The 21,349-nt window shown below is 31.8% G+C and overlaps 2 protein-coding genes across 3 annotated transcripts in view; both read right to left on the bottom strand.

Moving 5' to 3' along the window:
* LOC145280197 (putative exonuclease GOR) overlaps positions 1-21,349 on the bottom strand; it is a 210,008-nt gene that overhangs the window by 125,949 nt on the left and 62,710 nt on the right. Inside the window, exons 3-4 of one of the 2 annotated variants that reach the window (XM_080131966.1) lie at positions 8,284-8,406; positions 7,984-8,152 (exon numbers count right to left, since the gene is read on the bottom strand). The gene's annotated coding sequence lies outside the window, so the exon portion shown is untranslated. Of the gene's footprint in view, positions 1-7,983; positions 8,407-21,349 lie in introns of both variants that reach the window. The other variant, XR_013868570.1, reaches the window with a different exon arrangement.
* LOC145280207 (putative exonuclease GOR) lies at positions 4,664-6,527 on the bottom strand. The gene is made up of 2 exons (XM_080131986.1): positions 6,037-6,527; positions 4,664-5,769 (listed from the first exon to the last, which is right to left on the bottom strand). The coding sequence occupies exons 1-2, from the start codon at positions 6,136-6,138 to the stop codon at positions 5,650-5,652; spliced, it is 222 nt and encodes a 73-aa protein (XP_079988112.1). The 5' UTR covers positions 6,139-6,527; the 3' UTR covers positions 4,664-5,649.

The following is a 21,349-nucleotide window of genomic DNA, read 5'->3' as shown; positions in this document are numbered from 1 at the left end:
TTGACGTGTTTATCTTTTGGTAAAGGCTCATTCCTGACGCACACATACTACAGTCATATGTTCTATTTCTTTTTTTTTTTTTTTTTTTTCTGGTTTTCTCACTGGCTGTTGTTGAAAAATTTACAGAATAAGGCCATTCTTTGTTTTTCCCTTCTGATTTTGACATTAAGTGATATTTTTCTTCGTTCATAACGAGCTAATTCCTAATACGATAAAAAATTTTTTTAACTATTTTCTATATATAAAGTTTTACATTCTGTGTGTCTGTATGTCTTCCTTTTCTTTCTTCGTGAACAGGTTGTATGTGTGTATTGCTTTTCTTTTTTTTTTCTTTTTTTTAATTATTTTTCTAATTCGCCTAGTGTTTTAATGGACCCTACGTTGTGTGTGTGTGTGTGTGTGTTGATTTGTATTTTTTTTTCTACTGTTTTTTCTTTTTCGTTTTTTTTTTCATACATTTTATTGTTTTTCTTGTCCTTTTTTTTTTTTTTTCCTTTTTTTTCCCCGTGGCAACCGAAGTCATTTTTTTTCTTTTTTTTCTTTTAAACCCACCCTTGCTAGGTGGTCTGGTCAGTTACGGCACCAAATTGAATATTTGTTATATATTGGTTAACATTGAGGGGCAGGGGCACCATTTAAATCATTGAGGGGCACTTTTTACGTTTGGTGTATAACATAAAAAAGGATTCCGTGTGCGTATGATTGTCTCTAATATAAATGGTTGTGTGTTTGATTATCATAAAGGGAATCGTGTGTGTGACATGTATTTTCAGAACCTACCTCTGCTTCTCTGATGTTGGACCATCTGGAAATTTCTCATCCTGGAGGGAGACTTGATACCTGTTTGACGAAGATTTATCACTACAAGACGATGAATGGGTTTTATAGTTTTTATTTCACTTTCCCCAGAGGTCCTGCAGGAGGTGGAAGTGAAATCGGCTTGTGTGGGTTCTTCTTCACACACGTCAGTGTTCGTCTCCCCCCCTCCCCAGTTAAGAGGGGGAGACAAGAGAAAACCGTCCGTCTTCTTCAAAGCCCAAATCAAATCTCACAGATCTAGCAAACCTGACCACGTCACACATACGTAATCTGGTCAGCTGACCTTCGGTTCTGGTAAACGTGTCTACCTCCACGTTTACTCTCCTCTCTCTCTCTCTCTCTCTCTCTCTCTCTCTCTCTCTCTCTCTCTGTAACAACAGTATTAATGCTGGAGTCCCTCAGGGGCCATCCTGGGCCCAACTCTTTTCCTGATCTACATTAATGATCTTCCAAATCACATCCTTATATCATTTGTAGACATTTATGCTGATGACACTACCATTTATGGTAGCACATCTAAGACAGTAAACGACAAAGTTCTATCTGATTCTCTCTCCTCTGATCTTAAGCACGTGGTACAATAGGGAAAGGAGTGGCTGGTTACTTTTAATGCATCTAAAACCAAGCTTCTCTCTTTACATCATCAACATTCTGATCCACATCTGGCATCAATTGAAATGAATGGCTCTCATATTCAGGAGGTCTCAAGTTTTGACAAGCTTCTGGGTTTCACAATTACTCCTGATCTTAAATGGAACATGTACATCAAATCTGTTACCAAGGCCGCTGGAAAAATGGTGGGATCTTTCTATCGATCCAGTAGATATCTCACTGCTGATGCAATTCTCTATCTATATAAGAGCCAGGTACGTGCAAGGATGGAATACTGTTGCCACATCTGGGCAGGAGCTGCTAGAAAGGACTTGTCCTGCCTTGATAGAGTTCAAAATAGACTTCGTAGCCTCGTAGGAGATGTCCTTTTCTCTTCCCTGCAACCTCTATCTCACAGAAGAGATGTTGCAAGTTTGTCTCTGATGTATCGTTATTTTCATGGAAAGTGTTCGACTGAGCTTCAGTCTATGGTCCACTCACCAACTTTCACAAGAAACACTCATCTAGCTGAAAACACTATCAATAATTAACCCCACTCTTTATCTGTGCCTAAACCCAAATGTAGATTCCATGAACAAAGCTTCTTTTTTAGAACTGCACGCCTGTGGAATTGTCTTCCGCTTTCCTTCTTTCTGGCTGACTACAATATGATTGTCTTCAAGTCTAACGTAAACAAGTTCTTGATGAGCCGTTCTATGTAAGTTAACAAATTTACCGAATTTCCAGTACTAATGATTACTTTATTGTCCAATTTCTACTGTACACCCTTTCACCCTTATCCTCGAGTGGCTTATTGGCCTTCATAATGCGGTGATGCCTGTGTAAAAAAAAAAAAAAAAAAATCTTCAATAGGGTACATAAAAGTGGTGCGAAACTTGCATAATTTTGATTTTAGGAAGTGCTTACGTTTAATGAGTTTTAAGAAGAAATTGAAATTCAGGGAATCTTGCTTAATTGCTATCTAATGACTATGGATTCAATTTAATGCAAATCTTAAGTATGTGAATTTTCAAATTGGAGGTTGTGCTCATATTATGCCCCCTAAAATTCCTTTAAACTATTCCTAAGAAGGTAAAATTTAGAGAATATTTATTTTACCCATCGAAGGTATCCGAATTTTCATGAAAGGCATCCACTTCTTCTTTGCCACCTTTGTATAAACTAAATAAAACTAAATATATCCCACATTACCTACCCTCTTGCCTAACAGCTGTGTTTCGTCATTAATAATGATTGGTTAATTAGTTTAGGAGTGAATCCTATATATATATATAAACATATATACAAATGGAACTTTATATATAAAATAGAGAACATTGTTTTCAGTACTTGCACGAATGCAAACATATTTTGACTTCCAAATCTCATCAGGCCAATGTATAGATTTTTTTCATTTTATACAATATTTGAATACTTTAACCATAACCCTCCTCCTCCACCACCACCACATTCCTCAGTCAATCAAAACTTGAAAATTTTCCCCCTACCTCCTCTGGCCTTCCCTATGAGTTTCCTTGTACTTGATGTCCCCAGGTCAATTGACCCAGCTCCTCCCATGTGCTAGTTGCATTCTTAATGGGTTCATTTCTCATAGCTTTTTCAATAAAGTTCTATTTATAGCCTTGGTACCGTGGCTATTATTTTTGTTTCTAACAATTTTACCTGTGTTCTTGTTATCGAGCTAGGGTGAATATTAGTTTGTCAATCCTACTGTATTTGAATTATAGTAATTTGAGTCCTATTTGGGGTTGATTTAATATACACTTATAAGTAATTCTCTTAAGAGCTTATTATTTACACATATATACAGCATAATTACGTTGACACACTGGTTCCTGTTAAGCGACGTTGAACCTGATCAGTACTAAAATGGATGACCATTTAAGAAGTACCAGATGGTGTATGTGCTCTCTACTATATATTATTTTCAATGAACTTGGATTTTTCCTTTCCACTGGAATCCAGCAGTTTCAAGTCAGGAGTGGTGCAGATGGGAATTTTACATCCCTAGCTTCGCAGTTATATGAGCAAACATTTTTGCAGGAAGTATCCATTGTCTTTCAAGACTCAACAGAGACCATGAATGTTGAGTGTTTAGCAATTGAGCATCAAGTACCATTCTTATAGTCTTTAAAAAAAAAAAGTATTTTAATTGAAAGCAAGAGGATGTATGCATGCACAGTAAGATCAAAAGAGAAAAAAAAACATTTTACGTATAAAAAATTTATTTACAAAAATATTTTTACAATTTTTTTTTTTTTCTTTAATTTTTTGCGTTGCTTCTGTTTGACGATTTTTTAAATTGAATGGAAGTTATTTTTGAGCTGCCTTTAAAATAATATAAAATATTTTTTGAGGAAGAGTGTAAAGATCAAAAAAATTGTATGGAATCTACACGAATGAAACATTATTCTAATGATGTAAAAAAAAAAAAAATGGGAGAAAATAAGGGAAAAAATGTTGGATATAATGTTACTGTGTTTTAAAGTCAGAAAAGAGACAATACAAAACACATGTTAAAAATTACACAAAACTAGAAGTTGTCTAATCGATTTTTTTTTAGTTAGTATAAACGTCTCCAATTTAGAAAAAAGTGAATATAATTCGTTTTTTGGGGTTAAATGATGTTGTGGATGAGTGATTGTTTTGGTAATTGTAAAATGATCGTGTTCGAGTTTTTCTTGTATTTTTATTTATTCTTTTTAACAAAAAGAAAATTGATTGGTAAAAGTGGCTTGTTTAAAATGGATGAGTACTTTTTTTGTATTGCACAGTTTTTGTGGAGCAAGTGAAACCATTCGGCTTGATTGAAGATGACAGTGTAAAGAATGTTATTCGTTTTCTCGAGCGATTCATCAGATGCAGATATTTCATTGTGATACAAGGTCTTTTCTCAAGAATTTCAGGTTAGTCAAAAATGTTTTCTAATAAAAGGGAAATGGATTTATATTCTTGAAAATTCAAGATGCTGCCATAATTCCGATACTGTCCAAATCAAAAATGTTATTCTGCAGTTGAGTAAAACTGACAAATTTGATTCGAGTAGAAAAAAACCATAAAGGTAAGAAAAATTCCTGTAATCAATGCAATTTATATTGAGCATCTATTAATACTTTAGTAATTGATAAGTGATAGAATTTCCTCAAGTCTCCTTCTTAATTTACATGGAGTATAATAATTTTCTATGGCTTCCTGTTGCAGTTGATGATGGACTAATTTCATTGCTGCAATGGCATCTTCTTTACTGTCATGACCATCGGCTGAAAAACAAAACCAAGACAAGGGATTACATTGTGACTCTTAGAAAGTTTTAAAGACTTTTCAAGCATTTAAACTATTGAATAGAGTCATTTATGGCTTTAACATTCTTAACAAATCTTCATATATTGAAAGTTTTGAATGCAATAAATACAGTGTTGAATATACTTACGATTATCCTGGATTTTCATTTGGAGATGATCTTGTGCCAATTTTTTCAGTCCTGTCTTATACGAGTTTCCCGACAAGCGTGCGTACAGAACTGACGTATCAACCACGTTACTGTGGACGATCTAAAGAAAAATAAAAAGTATTAAATCAATGCTAAAAGATTCAAGGAATCACATATTTAACAATGCATGAATAGAAAGAATGCCTCCTCTGCTTTAAATTAATCCATTCAAAATAAATTCTTGTTTTAAAAAGGAAAAGAAAGCTTAATTTACAATGTGTACTTTGTAGGAGGATGTAAAAAAGGTTCTTAATTAGACTATAATTTCTCAATGCTTACCTTAAGGGACCTCAAATCGCATTCTAAACTATGTCCAACAAGGATCGTATGTGCGGAGATATACCGTAAAAGTTGATCCTGTACATCTCTCAACGATGTAGTTACGTTTTTTAGATCTGATTCTTGAATTCCACTAAATCTAAAAGAAAAAAAATGTACACATTTACAAAAAATTATAACCTTTTGATTGGAGTGTCAGATTTACATAATATCAGCTAAAACCCATTTTAATCTAATGAACATGAGGGGGCAGGGTTAATACACTTTTTAACCATATTAGTGCTTAAAATATTTTGTGTGGTAAAATACACTGTCATATTCATATGCAAATCTTTCAATTATTTCGATGAATGATATTTCAAATACGTTGAAATTAAGAGTCCATATATTTTTCATGTCCATGATATTTATAAATGAAAGAATAACAAAAACAAATTAGCTGAAGGTAATTACCACGTATTATAATCCAATATTTGATTATCTGGCTTGACGAACGTTTCATAAACAACATCACATTCCGGATTGATGAGCGTTACTTGAGCAACTTCCATGCCAGCTGTAGTATAGATCTGTTAAATAGTGGAGAAGAAAAAGTTATGAATTTCAAGTCTGGTACAAAAAACTTGCTGAACTTTTGAGATAGGCAATTATTTCAAATGGGATGACTATACTCCTTTTAATATGATCACAAAGCACAAATAGGTTTGAGGTTTGGTTTATCAATTTACAATGCAGTTTTATGTTATTGAATGCAATTAATTGAATAAAAGCTAGGTACAAAATATTTGGGGGAAAGATTGTGTTATGGTGAGACAAGATTAAAAAAAATAACTTACCAGCTCACAATCCAGAGAAAAAACCTGCAGATGCATATGTGACATTGGATAGAAAACTGTTTTTGTATCCTGATGTGTCAAATTTATTATTGTGATGAACATGATACTGAAAATAAAGTGGGAATGCAATTACCATTAAGCATAGAAATTTAGCAAATAAGTTAATTTATACTTTATAAAAAAAAAAAAAACTAAAAGGAATTAGTAAATAATCACAATTAAAATTATAAATTAAAACAATGATAAAATTACAACAACAAATCAATAAAAAATAATTATTTACAACTATACAATATGCATTAAATAAAAATATTGCATTTGTCCAGAATTCCCTCTACATACCTGTGACAGAAAGAAAATATTTTATTCTAATAATCACATAAATTCATCAAATAGTATTGTTTTTATAAATCAAATTTTATTAACCGATTAATGGGAATTTGTAGGCATTACAACAAAAATCTCGCAAGTTTGAATTATGTTAAGTTATTTTGTTTTTTTCTTGACTGTTTTTAAAATGGCATCGCGAGATATTTATTCCTTAGCTAGCCATAAAATATAATTTTTTGTTTTAAAATAAATCTACTTACACAATTAGTGATTTTTGGGATATGCTATTCTCTTTCTGACATGGTTATGTAAAACAAATATAGTCCTTTGTATATTTTTTAACATAGGCAAAATTTTGAACAAGAATCAAAATGTTTACTTACTGGAGCAACTGGAGTTAACTTTTCCATTGCAACATTTATAATGCTTCTCAAAACTATTTCCACCTGGAAAAAACAAAGATTTTATGCATTAAAATTAAGGATACATAAATTTCCAACATAAATTGTATAAAAATTAGAATGGTCACCATTAAAAATAAATATCAATTATTCTAACCATGATAAAATTGTTATCTACAATTCATTATGAATAGTATGCATTCAAAATTAATTTGAATGTAATAAATGTAAACAATTATATTTTCAATGAATTTTCTTTAAATACTTTAGATATACACCTGAACGATGTTGGGTAAACACGGCTAGTATTATATGTTGAAAGAGAAAAGTATAAAAACAAAGACTTACATTGTTTTGTGGCCAATTTTGCCCAGTGGTATGAGCAAAAAATATTTTCAAATGTGTTGGAACAGCGAACACAACGTCTTGCATCATCTTGTGAGAAAAAAAAGGAGAAAGGGGTGTTTATTTTCATATCTAATCACTGAAAACCATAGAAAATTTATAGAAAAATGTTTTGATATTTACTGGCAAAAAATACTCTTCGTTTGTTCTTTCAGAATGATAGAATTTTGTATTTCCTGTACCATCAGGACGGGGGAAATGGTTTTCTCGTAGCTCTTTTTCGGTTAATACATAAGACTCTAATCTTAGATACAATTCAATACCTGCAATAGAAGACAATAAGTTTTGATAAAAAATAGTACATTCTTAAAAACTTAATAAGTAAATATTTTGATTCTTGTTCAAAATTCACCCTAGTTTTAATTTTATAAAAAAAATCATCTTATGCAATTAATAAGAATTCATAGGTATTACATAAAATTAGAAGTATATAATAATTAAAAAAAAAAAAAAAAAAAAAAACTGAAAACAGACCTATTATTGAGTAAACAATAAAATATGGCTTCCATAATAATTATATTGGATGACAGCATTTATTTTTGAATAATGAAATCAATATTTTTACTTTTGTTGAAAAAAAAAAAAAAAAAAAAAATTTTTAATGGAAGCTAGTTTGTGCCAGAATATGTAGAGTAAATTTTGTTTTTAATTTTTTTGTTAAATATCTTGTTATTGTAAAGTCACATGATATTTTTCTTTCAATAAGAGAAAAAAAATACTGATTTCTAGCTATTTACAAACATATTTAAAGCAAGATAGACAAAAATTACCCCCTCAAAAAAAAAAATACTAATAATGAAGGATAACAAACCGGTCAGTTGACGTGTCACTTTCTGCATTATTGGAACTAACGGAAGACTCTTTTCCGGGTGCATTCGGCTAGTTATATTGCATAATATTTGAATCCTGTTTATAACATTCTCCAAGCTTTCAATATTGAATTTACAATTCATAAGTAGTGCGCTCACCTCCGTAGCAGCCTAATGGGAATGAATAATAAAAAGAGGTAAATATATTAAAATTTTCAAATAAAAGAAATGTTATCAATATATTTCTTAAAAACAAACAAAAAATGACATTTTTAATTCATAAAATTCTCAAAATAGCTTACCATTCTAGATGCCATAAGTTGAGAAGTACCATTTTCAATGTACGCCTCAGCAACAAATGTGGTACATATATTGCGGAAATCTTGTGGTAATATTTTGCCTACTAGGTCAGAAAAATACAATTTCTGCAAAGAAAAATAGGTTTTGTTAAAATATGTCAGCACTTATACTCTAATAGTAAGAATTTTTGTTTGTGACATCATTTCAAGAATAAAACGAAGTCACATAAGCATTAAACATGTAAAAGTATAAAATAAACTTTTAACATTTAACAAATGATATCAACCGAAGAGTTAGATTCTTTTTTTTTTTTTTTTCCCCGAGGGTTTCATTTAAAACTAACTTGACAAACACTTGTAATATATATCATCGTATAATAATTAGCTCACTGTGATTGACATTAAAAATATTTAAAATGTTTAAATTCAGTGTTATTTCTCGCGGTTGATGGTAGCTAATCGAGCCACAGATGGCTCGTGTTGCCGAGTTCGAATCTATCGACTGGTGTTAATCGTGACACCTTGCACTGGAGATTCCCGAAAGGCTGAAACACTAGTGTCTGTAGGTATTTAATTATTATAGTAAAAAAAAAAAAAAAAAAATATATATAATTATATGTAAGCCCCTTCAAGAATACTTAAGGATGGCTACTGTCTGTGGAATAACTAACTTTGTGGCGAGGTTCGTATCTCATGACCGGCAGGAATTGTCACAACCTACGCTGATGATTGCATAAGCATTAAACAATAGTGTCTGTAGGTATAAAAAATAATTATTGTTAAATTATATACAAAACATATTCAAGTTGATAAAAATTGTAACATTTTATAAAGTTGAAGAGTTTAAAGACTTAAAAAATATTTCACATTAATCGTTATAAAATATTTTTCTTTATCAAAATGAAACTACTTGATCAATTTACATGAATTTGGGAATATGACGTTTTCCAGTCCATGACGAATACATCAAAGATTTTTCAGTATTTTTTTTAATTATTAGGTTGAATTCTAAATACCAACTAAATATCCATTTCTAAAAACATTAAAAATAAAAGCAATGTTTGTGCAAGGTCCACACTCGTCAAGTGCCAATATTTTATTAAAAATAAATATCTATTTATAAAAAGATTTAAAATAAATGAGCAATTTTGCCTCTTTTTTTTCTTAGTACTTATACAGTTTAATTAAGACATTAAAAAATGAAAATATCGAAAACAGGTTATATTGTACGTTTCTGTTATGGAAGGAAGTCCTCCGGAAAAAAATTCCACTTAATATCATCAAGTAATTTCTTATTTACAGCGAAAAAACTATTGATACAGAGCAAAAGGTTCGATTTTTAGGAAAAAAGCTAATATTAAAGGTGGGATGTAGTGTGGTGCGCTTTAACTGGAGTTATCTCCCCGTAGTGATTTCCAGATGTCTACTTCGAATTGTTAGTTTTAAAATAAAACAATGTAATTAATATAAAATATATTTTAATATTGAAAGTAAGCACTTGATTAAATAAAATAAACGAACAAAATATACATTTTTTGGCAAGACTGTAGTTTAGGTGGAAAAATAATCTCGACCCCTTTATCACATAAAAGGAACTAATTTCCCTAATCACCGGTACGTTACCATGTCAATAATATGGTATTTCAGAAGTTTTTTTGAAAACTTAAAGAAGACCAACTTTTTACTTATTTATTTTAAACCGTTTCACGATCTTTTTTTCACAATATCTTTTTCTCTCATTTTTTACTTCTTTATTTTAAACAACATTTTTTAATTTTAAACAGAACATTTCACGATATCTTAAGCACCTATTTTAGTACGGTAACAAAAATCACGTGATTCAATTTTTAATTAAAAAAAATATTGTTTAAACTTAAACTTTAAAAAGTCTGATAATTATTTCTATTTATGTATTGTTTATCATTAAGGTACTAGTGCAGAGAGTGATCCGGACGTAAATAATAACGTTATTATTTAAAAAGCCATTCTTAACATGGGGAAGGGAGGGTGTTTTGTGCCTATTCTATACTTTAACCTTACAATTGAATAATAATAATAAAAAAAAAAATATAAAACTTTAATTAAACTTGGAAATACGATTTAAAATTAGCGCGGATCACTCTCTGCACTAGCACCTTCATTAAAAAAAAGTATTCATTGTGTACAAAAAAAAACAACAAAAAAAAAAACGGAACATATAAGACATTTAAATATGAATAGAACTTTTCATAATTGTAACACCTTTTTTTATTTTAATTAAACGCAATATAAATAGAAGTTTTTCGTAAGTTCTTTTCAAAAACAACTTCTGAAATACCTATATTATTGTTTATATATTATTGACATGGTACCGGTGATTAGGGAAATTAGTTTCTTTTATGCGATAAAGAGTTCGAGATTATTTTTCCACCTAAACTACAGTCTTGCCCATTTTTTAGAAAGTATATTATTTAGTTACGGGCAAAAATGGACGAGCTAGTTTTGAAAGCCGATTTATCATAATTTTTTTGGAGGTTGTCGACTACTTTTTGATTGTATTTGAAAGATTAAGGACTAAACTTAATTTCCAAAAGGAAAAAATATTTGTACACATGGGGGGGGGGGGTATGAAAATGTGTTCACGGCGAGCTACCCAATTCAGCTAAATTTTGAAGTTAAATAAATTCATTGTAAAAAATCCTTTAAAAGATAAATATTAGTTTTCTGGGTCTATTTCAAAGATAATTAGTAAAGTTCTAAGATATTGAATTAAATCTAAAAAAAAAAAACACCTTGTTTGTACAAAACATAAATTAATTAGTCCAAAACCGAGTGATTCTGGCGTTCGCAGAATGCAATAAACTACATTTTGTAAACACGAAAATTACGAAGGCCCAAAATATGTCATGTAATTAAAAGTTCTTTTATTTTTTTGATTCGTTTTAAAATTGTAAACAAATCAAAACGGCCTTTTCAAGGTATTCACATTAAAACAAAATGATCGGACGAACGAATAATATATTTAAAAAAAAAATGACCAAAACCAACAAACGAAACCTGCGTATGTTAAAATAAAAAAAAAAAAACACGTGCGTGTTTTAAATTACTAATTGTTAATTTAGATATTCACAGTAAAAATGAAATAACCAAAATACTTACAATCTTGTGGGTGTTGTCTGTAAACATTTTAAAGTAAGTTTAAAATGCAATGAAACATTTAAACATCAGATCTTTACGTTATGGTTTAAATTTATATCCGAGCTTGCCAGTATCTGGCCAAACGTGGTCAGAAAGTTTTTTTCCCGCGTAAAAGGATAAAGGATTAAACCCTTATCCTCGAGTGACCTCTTAGCCTTGATGCCTATGTAAAAAAAAAAAAAAATCCATAATGGCTGATTTCAACGTGCTCTCATAAAAGCATGTTTTTTCCGCTGTAAAAAAAAAAAAAATCTACTCCATAAAATTAAGTTAAATTTTTTTTCGAATACGAATACGTGCAATATAAACATTTTTTTTCGATATTTTCATTTTTTAATGTCTTGATTAAACCGTACAAGTACCGACATTTTAAATGACAAGAAATATTTTTCATCAAAAAAGAAAACTAAAAGAAAGCGGTTCATTTCTTTGTGTGTGTTATGTAGTTTTTAATGCTTTTTAATTGATCTAAAAAATTAAGTTTTCACGAGCGGTTTACAAAAACATTTATGATTTTTGTTCTTTTTTATGGGGGTGGGATGTAGAACTCGTGTAGTTTAACTCTTGCTTCTGAAGTTTAATTAACCGTTTTTCCGTAAGTAAGGTGCCGACGTTTACTGAGTAAAATACCGTTTAATATTTCACAAAAATTCTGTTTACATTGGATAGGGGGCGGTCGAGGGGCTGGGGTGGTGGTGGTGGCCGTTGCCATATCAAACGAAATTAGACTGCAGGATTAATGAAATTAGTGGGTTGTCAGTTGAAAGATGAATATTATGAAAGGATTAGACACAATTTGAATTCGCATAAGGATAATTTATGGTTAGATTTTGCAACTATTGCCTCACAATTTCATGTGCAGCTACCTTTACAGAAAGTATCTATTATCTTTTGAGACAGCTTCCAGGCCAACTATGTCCATGCCTTTTTCTTATAAATTCTATCTTATACAGCGTTTCTTTTGTTAAAAAATAGATGCTATGTTGCATTTAAAAAAAATTTGCATTTTTATGAAATGAGCTATAAATGATATTAGTTTCAACATGTATGCTATTGTTGCTTGTCCTAAAAACAAACCTCAGATTTGAGTGTGTGTGTGTGGGGGGGGGATCATAATGTATATACTATTAATACTACTACTTATGATGATAATTATATCCTCCCAAACTGTTGGATATGGTAGACTTTTTAGCATGTTGATTTAGAATAAGTAGTTTATGCACAATTGATGGTTGAATATGGTTAAATTTGTGCTCATTTTTGCACTAAATACTAGCCACTATAATTCCCTAACTGTGCATTGACTGTGTACTATTAGTTTGCTGTATCTTTATTATAACAAAGTCCATACAGAATTTAAGTCAGATTGGCACAGTAGTTTCCAAGAAAAAGTGGAACAGACAGTGACTAAAATAAATATAATATAGATGTAATTGCACAAAATTTGACATAAACTTTAAAATACTGAATACAATTAAAGAATATCTATTATTTTGATTACTATTCTCATCTCCACAATATTTCGGTTGATGTAAGCAAGGTTAAGTCTAATTAGTACCAGATGGGTGATCATTTGAGAATACCAGGCGCTGTATGTAGGACATTGACACTTTCTGCAGCTCCTCCATCCCACTTGGCCTCCAGCTATCTCAACTCTGTCCTGCCGCTGGATCAGGCTGGTTGAAACGAGAGTAAGGCTGGCTCTACATAAACCATTTTCACTTTAAACTCCCAGTGCGAGACCTGCATCATCCATAGGATGATCAGATAGTCTTTGTCGTTGGGTGATCATTTGGGAATACCAGGCGCTATATGTAGGAAGACTTTGATACCTCCCTACAAGAGCTACAAAAACTTAGCATCATCTCCCCTGATGAGGATATACATGCGACTGGGAACCGCTGTTGAATTTAATATTCCCATGAAACTTCCTCCTTTTCTCAATTCGTTATTCATGAGGGAGTAGAAGTGTTAATCTTTGTTATTTTTACTTATTATTGCCTGTAGTGAAGATTGAATTCTCAACTGTTGTTTAGAATTAACAAATGCCTCATCTGTTACTACCTGGTCATGTCTGATGGAATGTGAACAATCTACCCTAGTTTATAAATAACGGGCTCAGTTTGAAATTCTGTATAGATTCTTGGGTTCAAAATAAGAATTCCCAAGTTCCTAATAAAAACTTCTAACAAGCCTTTAATCTAAATTATTCCCCTCACTTATTCACACAAACCTTTCGGTGGCAACTACTCTAAAACCAAATATTGTTTAATAAATGAGTTGGGACTTTTTTTTTTTTGTTCTATAGTTCAACTTTATAGATTATTTTGCGCGAAAGAGTTATCCAATTGCATCTTTTCTTTTCCGACATTGGTTGCAACTTCGATTGCCATAGTTACAACTAATGCATTTATAATCCTCTCGAGTTATTTCCCTTGCCTTAGGAGTTAAATTTTTTAAAAAAATCGAAAACACTGAGAATTAGATTATTTGAAATAATATGGAAATAAGTTATTTCCATATCTGCTACATAATGAATTTAGTTTGTTTATTTTTCAATAAAATATATAGTTAGCATTTAGTAGACTATTTTTTTTGGTTCAGTATTTGTTTTTAAAATATATTTGAAAATTCAAGTTAGCTATAAAAACGGTACATTTCAACAAAAAAGAAAAAAAACTGATACTTATGGCGAATGCGGTCTGTGCTAAAATAACGTTATTGTTTAGAAACACATTCTTAATATGGAGAGGAGACAAAAAAAAACAAAAAAAACTATTCTGTAATTTCATCTCATAGTTTAATAAAGATATCGTAAAAATTGAATTTAACTTGAAAAACCCAATCGACCGTCAACTCAAGACGAAAATTATTAAAAATGTAAAAGAGGTGGGGATTACTTTCTTGATATAATAAAGAGACATTGGAAAATTTGAATTTTGCGTACAAAAAAACAAACAAAAAACAGCTAATCAGAATACGCATTTACTTGCTTATAATCAACCAATCAGAATGATTGTAGTATGTATAAAAAATCAAGATGGCGGCTCCCGGTGAAAACAAAATATCTAAACGAAGCCAAACTATATTCTATTACATATTGGCAAAATAAAATCTCGCATTTTCTTGTTCATTTTATTTTTTTTTAACTGTTTTAGTTCAAGACTTAATCTATTATGAATAAATATGAAATTACTAAGTGTTCAGAGGGTGAAATATGCTAGGATAATATTTTTTTATTTTAAATCGCAATATCGAAAACATGAAAATACGTCGTTTGCTTTGAGGAATCGCAATTGTAATAGCACAAAATAAATCTAAATTATAAATCAGTAATTTTCGTAATTTCAACGCTTTTAAGTAATCTAATCTGGGTAAATTTATTGTTACTTCTCCCAACCTCTATGATTTTCTAAGTAATTATTTTAGATGAGTATTCATGAATACATTGAGAAATTTAGCTGAAAGAAAAAAAATATATATATATTAGAATTTTAGTATGGGGATATATTTTCCGGGCCATTCTAACTTTTACAGGAAACTAACTAATCTTTTTATTACTAACTCTTAGTCCAAGTGGCAAAGACATAAAATGATATGTAATAGTCTAAAAACGTAAAACCTCCCCAAAAAGAATATACTGTAAGAAATTGCTTCCCTACACACCCAATTTCCTCCTCCCTGCAGATAGCAAATGAAATTCCACAAAAAAAAGCCATACCTTTTAAAACTCAAATTTTATTCAAGATGTATCAGTAAATGAAAGTTCTTTGGTTCACAGTAAGTCCCTTGCAAAAACAGTGGCTGAATTTGCTATCCATACGTAGTGGAGCCTTTAGTTATGATTCCTCTGTGGGAATGTTAGTTTGGGGTTTCCTTAAACGGATGTCCATGGTGAACACGGCGTGAATGTTTGTCACCCAATATGGCATATTTTAGGACCTCGTGGTCTCTGGAAGAAATAGGAATAATTTCCTATAATCAAATATATCAAGCCGAACACTGTAGAATATCCACATTGGGTAAAATACGTTCAGCAATTATGTCGTCTCTGTATTTAGAGAAATGTCCTTCGTCCACCTACTGCATGGTGTCCAATGAAGGTAAAATCCTGGCACTCTATAACAGAGCACCGCTGTGAGTTTTTACAATACATAATTTATCTGACATAGTAAATAGGAAAAAAATGGTTATCTGCTTTAAGAGGCAAGAATGGTCCGAAAATGAGGGATCATTGTATGTTAAATTTATGTGAAACTGATCTTTCATTCCAAATTTTTTTTTTTCTTTCTGTCAAATTTTTCAGTATATTCATATATAGTTGCATAAAAATAGAATTTCAAACCTTTTGGAGAGTGGCGAGGCAAATTGTTAATCCATAATAATGTCCTGCAATAATTTTATCTATTACGTCTTAATATGCAAATTTGTTTTTTTAATATACGGCAACAGTTTGAAGAGCATTTGTGATCAAAATTGTTGATTGTTTTTTACTTCTGATCTGTGGTGCAATGGGGAAAATAGCTTTTAATTTTATGAATTCTAAAACCCAAAACCTGCTTTCACTACCAATGTTGAAACCGTTTTCATCATAATCTAGTAGGGAGGGTAATGTCAGACGTTCATAAGAACAACATATTTATTAACTGCAAAGAATTTTCCTTACATCGGAGTTTTCATAAGCAGAATTTCTTTCCAAGAATTTTCCATCTGTGAAATGTTACCACAGAAATGCTTCCGTATGCGTTACAACTTAGTCGTCTTCACGTTCAATGTCAACAGACATATTGTCATAAATAACTACTTTTATTAATTTTATTTATCATTTTCAATTCGTGCACAGTGCCTTACAACTTACAATCTATTCATTAACCTTTATCTTGAGCTTTGATAAGTATTGACTCTTCAGTAACAAATAAACGCATTACACATTAAAGTTTTCTATTAATTTCAGACATGATTATATAAACATTTATTGATTTCATTAATAATGATTCACTGGAGGAGATAATTGTAGAATTTAAACTAAGAAATACTTCCTCCCCCCCCCCCACAGCAATTTACTTTTAAAGGATGCGAAAATAAAAATTTTCATGAAATGTTTTAGATTTATCAAATAAGTAATGAATATTGTTTTAAATCTAATATTTTTGGTGTGTGTGTAAGTTATTGATTTCAAATGCTCATGAAATGGTCTAGACATCAACAGTACTTAGCTACTAAAAAGAATGAGTCACCAACGAAAAAAAAAGGTGGGCTCTGCATTCTAATTTCATTAACTATATATGCCAGCTAGACCAAAATATGAAAAAAAGCTAGAACTGGCAAAAAGTAAAACTATAATGTGCAGAATATCTGGAAAAGAAACAGAAAAGCTTGTAAAATGTTCAATAAATTCTAAAATTACAATAAGAAAACGGACACATCGCATGGAAATGAAAAAAAGCCAAAAAACAAGATTGTGTAGCAGTTAATGAGTAGTACAATAATTCCTGGTACTTGAGGAAACCAAGCTAACTTGAAAAGACTGGTAAAGCATTTAAGGTTTTTGTCAAATTTGTTCACAACCAAACAATTGAAACCAAGAAATAACGAGACTGAAAAGTTTAAAAGACTGTCAAGCAGATACAAGAAATGAATGGTGTTGATACTTACTCATATAAAACAATATTTAAGACAAAAGTTGATTAAAAACTTCCCAATTTTGTTAAGTAGTCCTAAAATGTGGTCACAGGATGACCTTGACTATGTGAATGACATTTCAAGGTTTTCTCCTGTAGAGTTAAGAGTACTCCATGAGGAAACCAGACCACAACATCAAGTGAAACACACTAATCACAAAATGACACCGACTTACAATCACTATTAAAAACATCATGCACTCTCAAATTAAAATTCTGTTTATGAATCAGATATATACTATTAAAAAAGTTAAACCTGTGTTATGACCACCAGACAATAAATTTGCAAGAGGCTGAAAAGACAGTATGCCACATTTGATATAATTTTCTTGCATGGATAGATAGTGCATATAAAGCGTTAGTACAGAAAAAAAAATAGTGGATATATTTGCCTCTGTCCATAGCAAACTTTTGTCTATTTCCCAAGACATATTTTTAGCTTCTAATGGATGGACATTGATGGCAAAATATTTTTATGGTTGTACACCATCTTTCTAGATCTGCACAATTGGTTTATAAAATGCTTGGAACATTGTGCTTCTAACTCAATTTTAAATCAGGACACTGCCACCCCCCCCCCACTTTTTTTTGTTTAGTCTTTGCAGGTGGGTATGCTGACATGTATCAAGGTTGAATTTGGGTCAAATACTTTGACGGTTCCACTTCACTCATAAAATGGAGTGTCTATTCCGAAAGCCATTCTTACCATGGCGAGGTTGATCATGTCTATTCCATACAACGTTCTTAACACGAAGAGATTAGGGATGTCTATTCCAAAATATGTTCTTAACATTAGGACGTTGGGGATTGACCAACAACAACCGTAGTTGATTTTTTTATGAAGAGGAGGCATGCATCCCACTGGGCAACACCGGTTAACAAGTCCTGCTAGTGATCAATGTGGTCAAGCAATGTGAACTCTGGTCTGTACCAAAATGATCAAACATAGTTATAAACATGATTGAAAACATAACCTCCTCGGTGTAGGTAAAAACAGCTATAATTTTGTGACGAGTCATATTGGTAGAATATAAATGACTCTACATGAGAAATATCAAGATTTAACAAACAAATCTATTAAGTTATACAGAATATTGAAGCAGTATTACAGAAAATGTTTGAAAAAAAAAAAGTTTGATTTTCTACAAATATTCTTGACTCTGAAATAGACTATAGATATCAAGTCCAATATAATAAAGAATTTAATTGGAAATAAAATATTTGTATGTTAATTGGTTTGGGGTTCTACTAGGGTTTTACGTAAGTCATCATGTATTTGAATGATTGTCAGCCATCTTTAAATATGGCTGGCGTTCTCGCACATGCACAAGATTTATGCTTGTGAAAAACAGTATAATGTTCAGGAGTCTGACATTCATTTGGCACCATCTTTTCTTCCGCAAAAGGTCACAGAATCAAAAATCTAAAAGGATTTTGACCTTTGGGCCCATAGAAATAGCATAGTCCATATTTTGCATAAGTATCAAAAATATACATTAAAGAAAAATGGAGAGTGTAAGGAGATTATATAGCGATATAATTACAAATATTTTCGCCTTAAAAACATATTTTATGAAGTTTTAGAGGTTTTGATTAAATACGGAATGTCCAAAGCATTTTAATAGAATGTGCTTTGGTGAACTTCAAGCACTCAATATAAATATCACTCGACTAAACCGACAAGCAGCAACATCCCACCCTTACACTATAGAGATCCCTAGATGTTGAAAATCCTTTTGCTCAAATAGTTTCTTCCTTCAAACTTTAAGACTCTGAAATTCCCTCCCAGGTTCCTGTTTTCCTGACTGTACACACATGCACAAGTTCAAGTGTAATGTGAACAGACATCTGACTGCTCAACTCCCTACAAATTTGATTGCACAAAGTAGCCTCTTATGTCAAAGTGGCACTGTGCCTTGTTTTGGAGACTTCATTGTAATCCCAAAGTTATAGAATCAGTCTGTTGATCAGTCATAAAAATTTAGAAGAAAAGATGAAGAAGGTTACATCTGAAGAACCATCAGGTATCGTTGCAGCAATGTTTAATCATAGTAATCCAAAATGATAAAATAAACAAAACGGATTTTAAGATTTTGGTAGAAGAGTGTGAAAAAAATAATTTTTTTTTGGGGGGGGGGGGGGAAGAAAAAGAATGAATTTTAACTGAAAGGGAAAGGATGTATTTATGCAAATTAAACTCCAAACAAAACAAACATTTTTATATATATATATATCTTTAAATAAGATACGCGGAAGATTCTCTAGAGCCCTTTCGGCTATCACTCATCAGGAGGAAATCGATAGCGTAACAAAATATTATCTCAAAAGTTTAGAGAGTTCTAAAGGGGAACTATTGAATGTGCCAAAAGTATAGGGACAAACTAAAATTAAATTTATTTTCGTTTAAAAACGATTAAAATATTGGCACAACGAGGGGAGAAAAAAAAAAGTGGAACACCTTGCTTATGGATTTTGGGGAGATCATACATTCTGGGACGTTGTGATCCAGAGGGTCTAATCCTGTCATAGACGTCCTTGCAAAAAACATTCTTTTTAATTAGTTCAAGTAGACGCCTTTGCATTTTGACTTCGTTCTTGACGGATAATACTTGCAAGAACAAGGCCAAAATGTAAAGGCATCTACTTGCACTATTTAAAAAGAATGTTTTTTGCAAGGACGTCTATGACAGGATTAGACCCTCTGGGTCACAACGTCCCAGAATGTATGGTCTCCCCAAAATCAATAAGCAAGTTGTTCCATACCGTTGGATGAGACTATACGTATATGTACCGACGTGCTGTATGGTGGTCGCCTGACCGCTCCATATTTTTCTGAAGAGAGTCTGATTGAACTCGTTTTAATGTGTATAAAATCTGTGGAGTTTAGTTTTTGTGATATCATGTATTGTCAGGTTGACGGGGTTTCAATGGGGAGTCCGTTGGCCCCAAGTTTAGCGGATATTTTTGTTGGATATTATGAATCCATTCTGTTTAACTCTATAACAAAACCCACTACATATTTCAGATATATGTTGACGACACTTTTACTATTTTTCCATCGCAAGGTAAAGCGTCAACATTTTTAATAGGTTGAATTCTTTGCATGGGGCTCTAACTTTCACTATGGAAAGTGAGAAAGATAATTCCCTTCCCTTCTTGGATGTTCTTGTCGAACGTTCAATGGGGTGGGAGAGCGTTCTCACTACAATTTATAGGAAGCCGACATTTACTGGCCTATATGTGAACTGGTTGTCTTTTTTACCAAAATCATGTAAGATTGGCTTAATTAATACTTAGGTACATAGAGCCCTCATGATTTGTTCACCTAACAGACTAGAGGCCGAACTCGATAAGATCAGGGAAATATTCATCAATAATGGTTATCCTGTTGACCTTATTGATGACTGTATTTTCAAAAAGGCTGCGGATTTTAAATCCCTTAAAATGTTTCGACCTTTGAAATACCCGATTTATTTAAAATTACCGTGGATTGGGGATAAGAGTAATAGACTTTTCAAACAGATTCGCAGACGTATTTACCACTGCTTCTATTCTGTGTTGTTGCTTTTGGTATATACTACGAGACCTGTTTTTCCTTCTTTTCACAAGGATAGTTTGCCTTACATCCAAAATAGCAATATTGTGTATCAATTTAAATGCCAGGGCGATGCTGGTTATGTTGGGCGAACATCCTTGCATCTTTTGACTCGTATAAACCAGCACGTTCCATCTTAGATCAGACATGGGAGGATGGGATCTGGTAGTCTCCCTCCTTCTGCAGCCTTGGACTCTGCTATTGGCCAGCATTTGGTTGACAATCCATGCTGTGCTGATAGATATAAAATCGAATGGTTCAAGGTGCTACATACAGCGGACTCCAGAAACCATTTAAAGATTTTGGAGTCTGTCTCTATCGCGGTGCGTAAACCTTCTTTATGCCGGCAAAAAGAAACGGCGAACGCATTCTTTCTCTTTGGGGAACTTTGAATCTTTTCTCCCGCCTTTTTTTTTTTTCTCCCCTCGTTGTGCCTATAAAGTTTAATTTTACTTTGTCCCCGTACTTTTGACACATTCAATAGTTGCCCATTAGAACTCTTTCAACTTTCGAGATAATCTTATTTTGTTACACTATCAATTTCCTCCTAATGAGATGATAGCCGAAAGAGCTCTAGAGAATCTTCCACATATTTTATTTAAAGCTTTATACAAAT

Source organism: Euprymna scolopes, chromosome 7, assembly GCF_053919585.1.
Source record: "Euprymna scolopes isolate OS-2025 chromosome 7, ASM5391958v1, whole genome shotgun sequence".
In the NCBI taxonomy this organism is placed as follows: domain Eukaryota; kingdom Metazoa; phylum Mollusca; class Cephalopoda; order Sepiida; family Sepiolidae; genus Euprymna; species Euprymna scolopes.
Note: the sequence above shows the minus strand (reverse complement) of the source record. Positions and strands in the feature narration are given on the sequence as shown.

Bases quoted from the DNA above. Each gene is read 5' to 3' on its own strand.
- LOC145280207 (XM_080131986.1), bottom strand. From the start codon at position 6,138: ATGTTCATCACAATAATAAATTTGACACATCAGGATACAAAAACAGTT. The intron at 5,770-6,036 runs GTAAGTTATTTT...ACTATTTAACAG, and splicing joins TTTCTCTGGATTGTGAGCTG to ATCTATACTACAGCTGGCAT.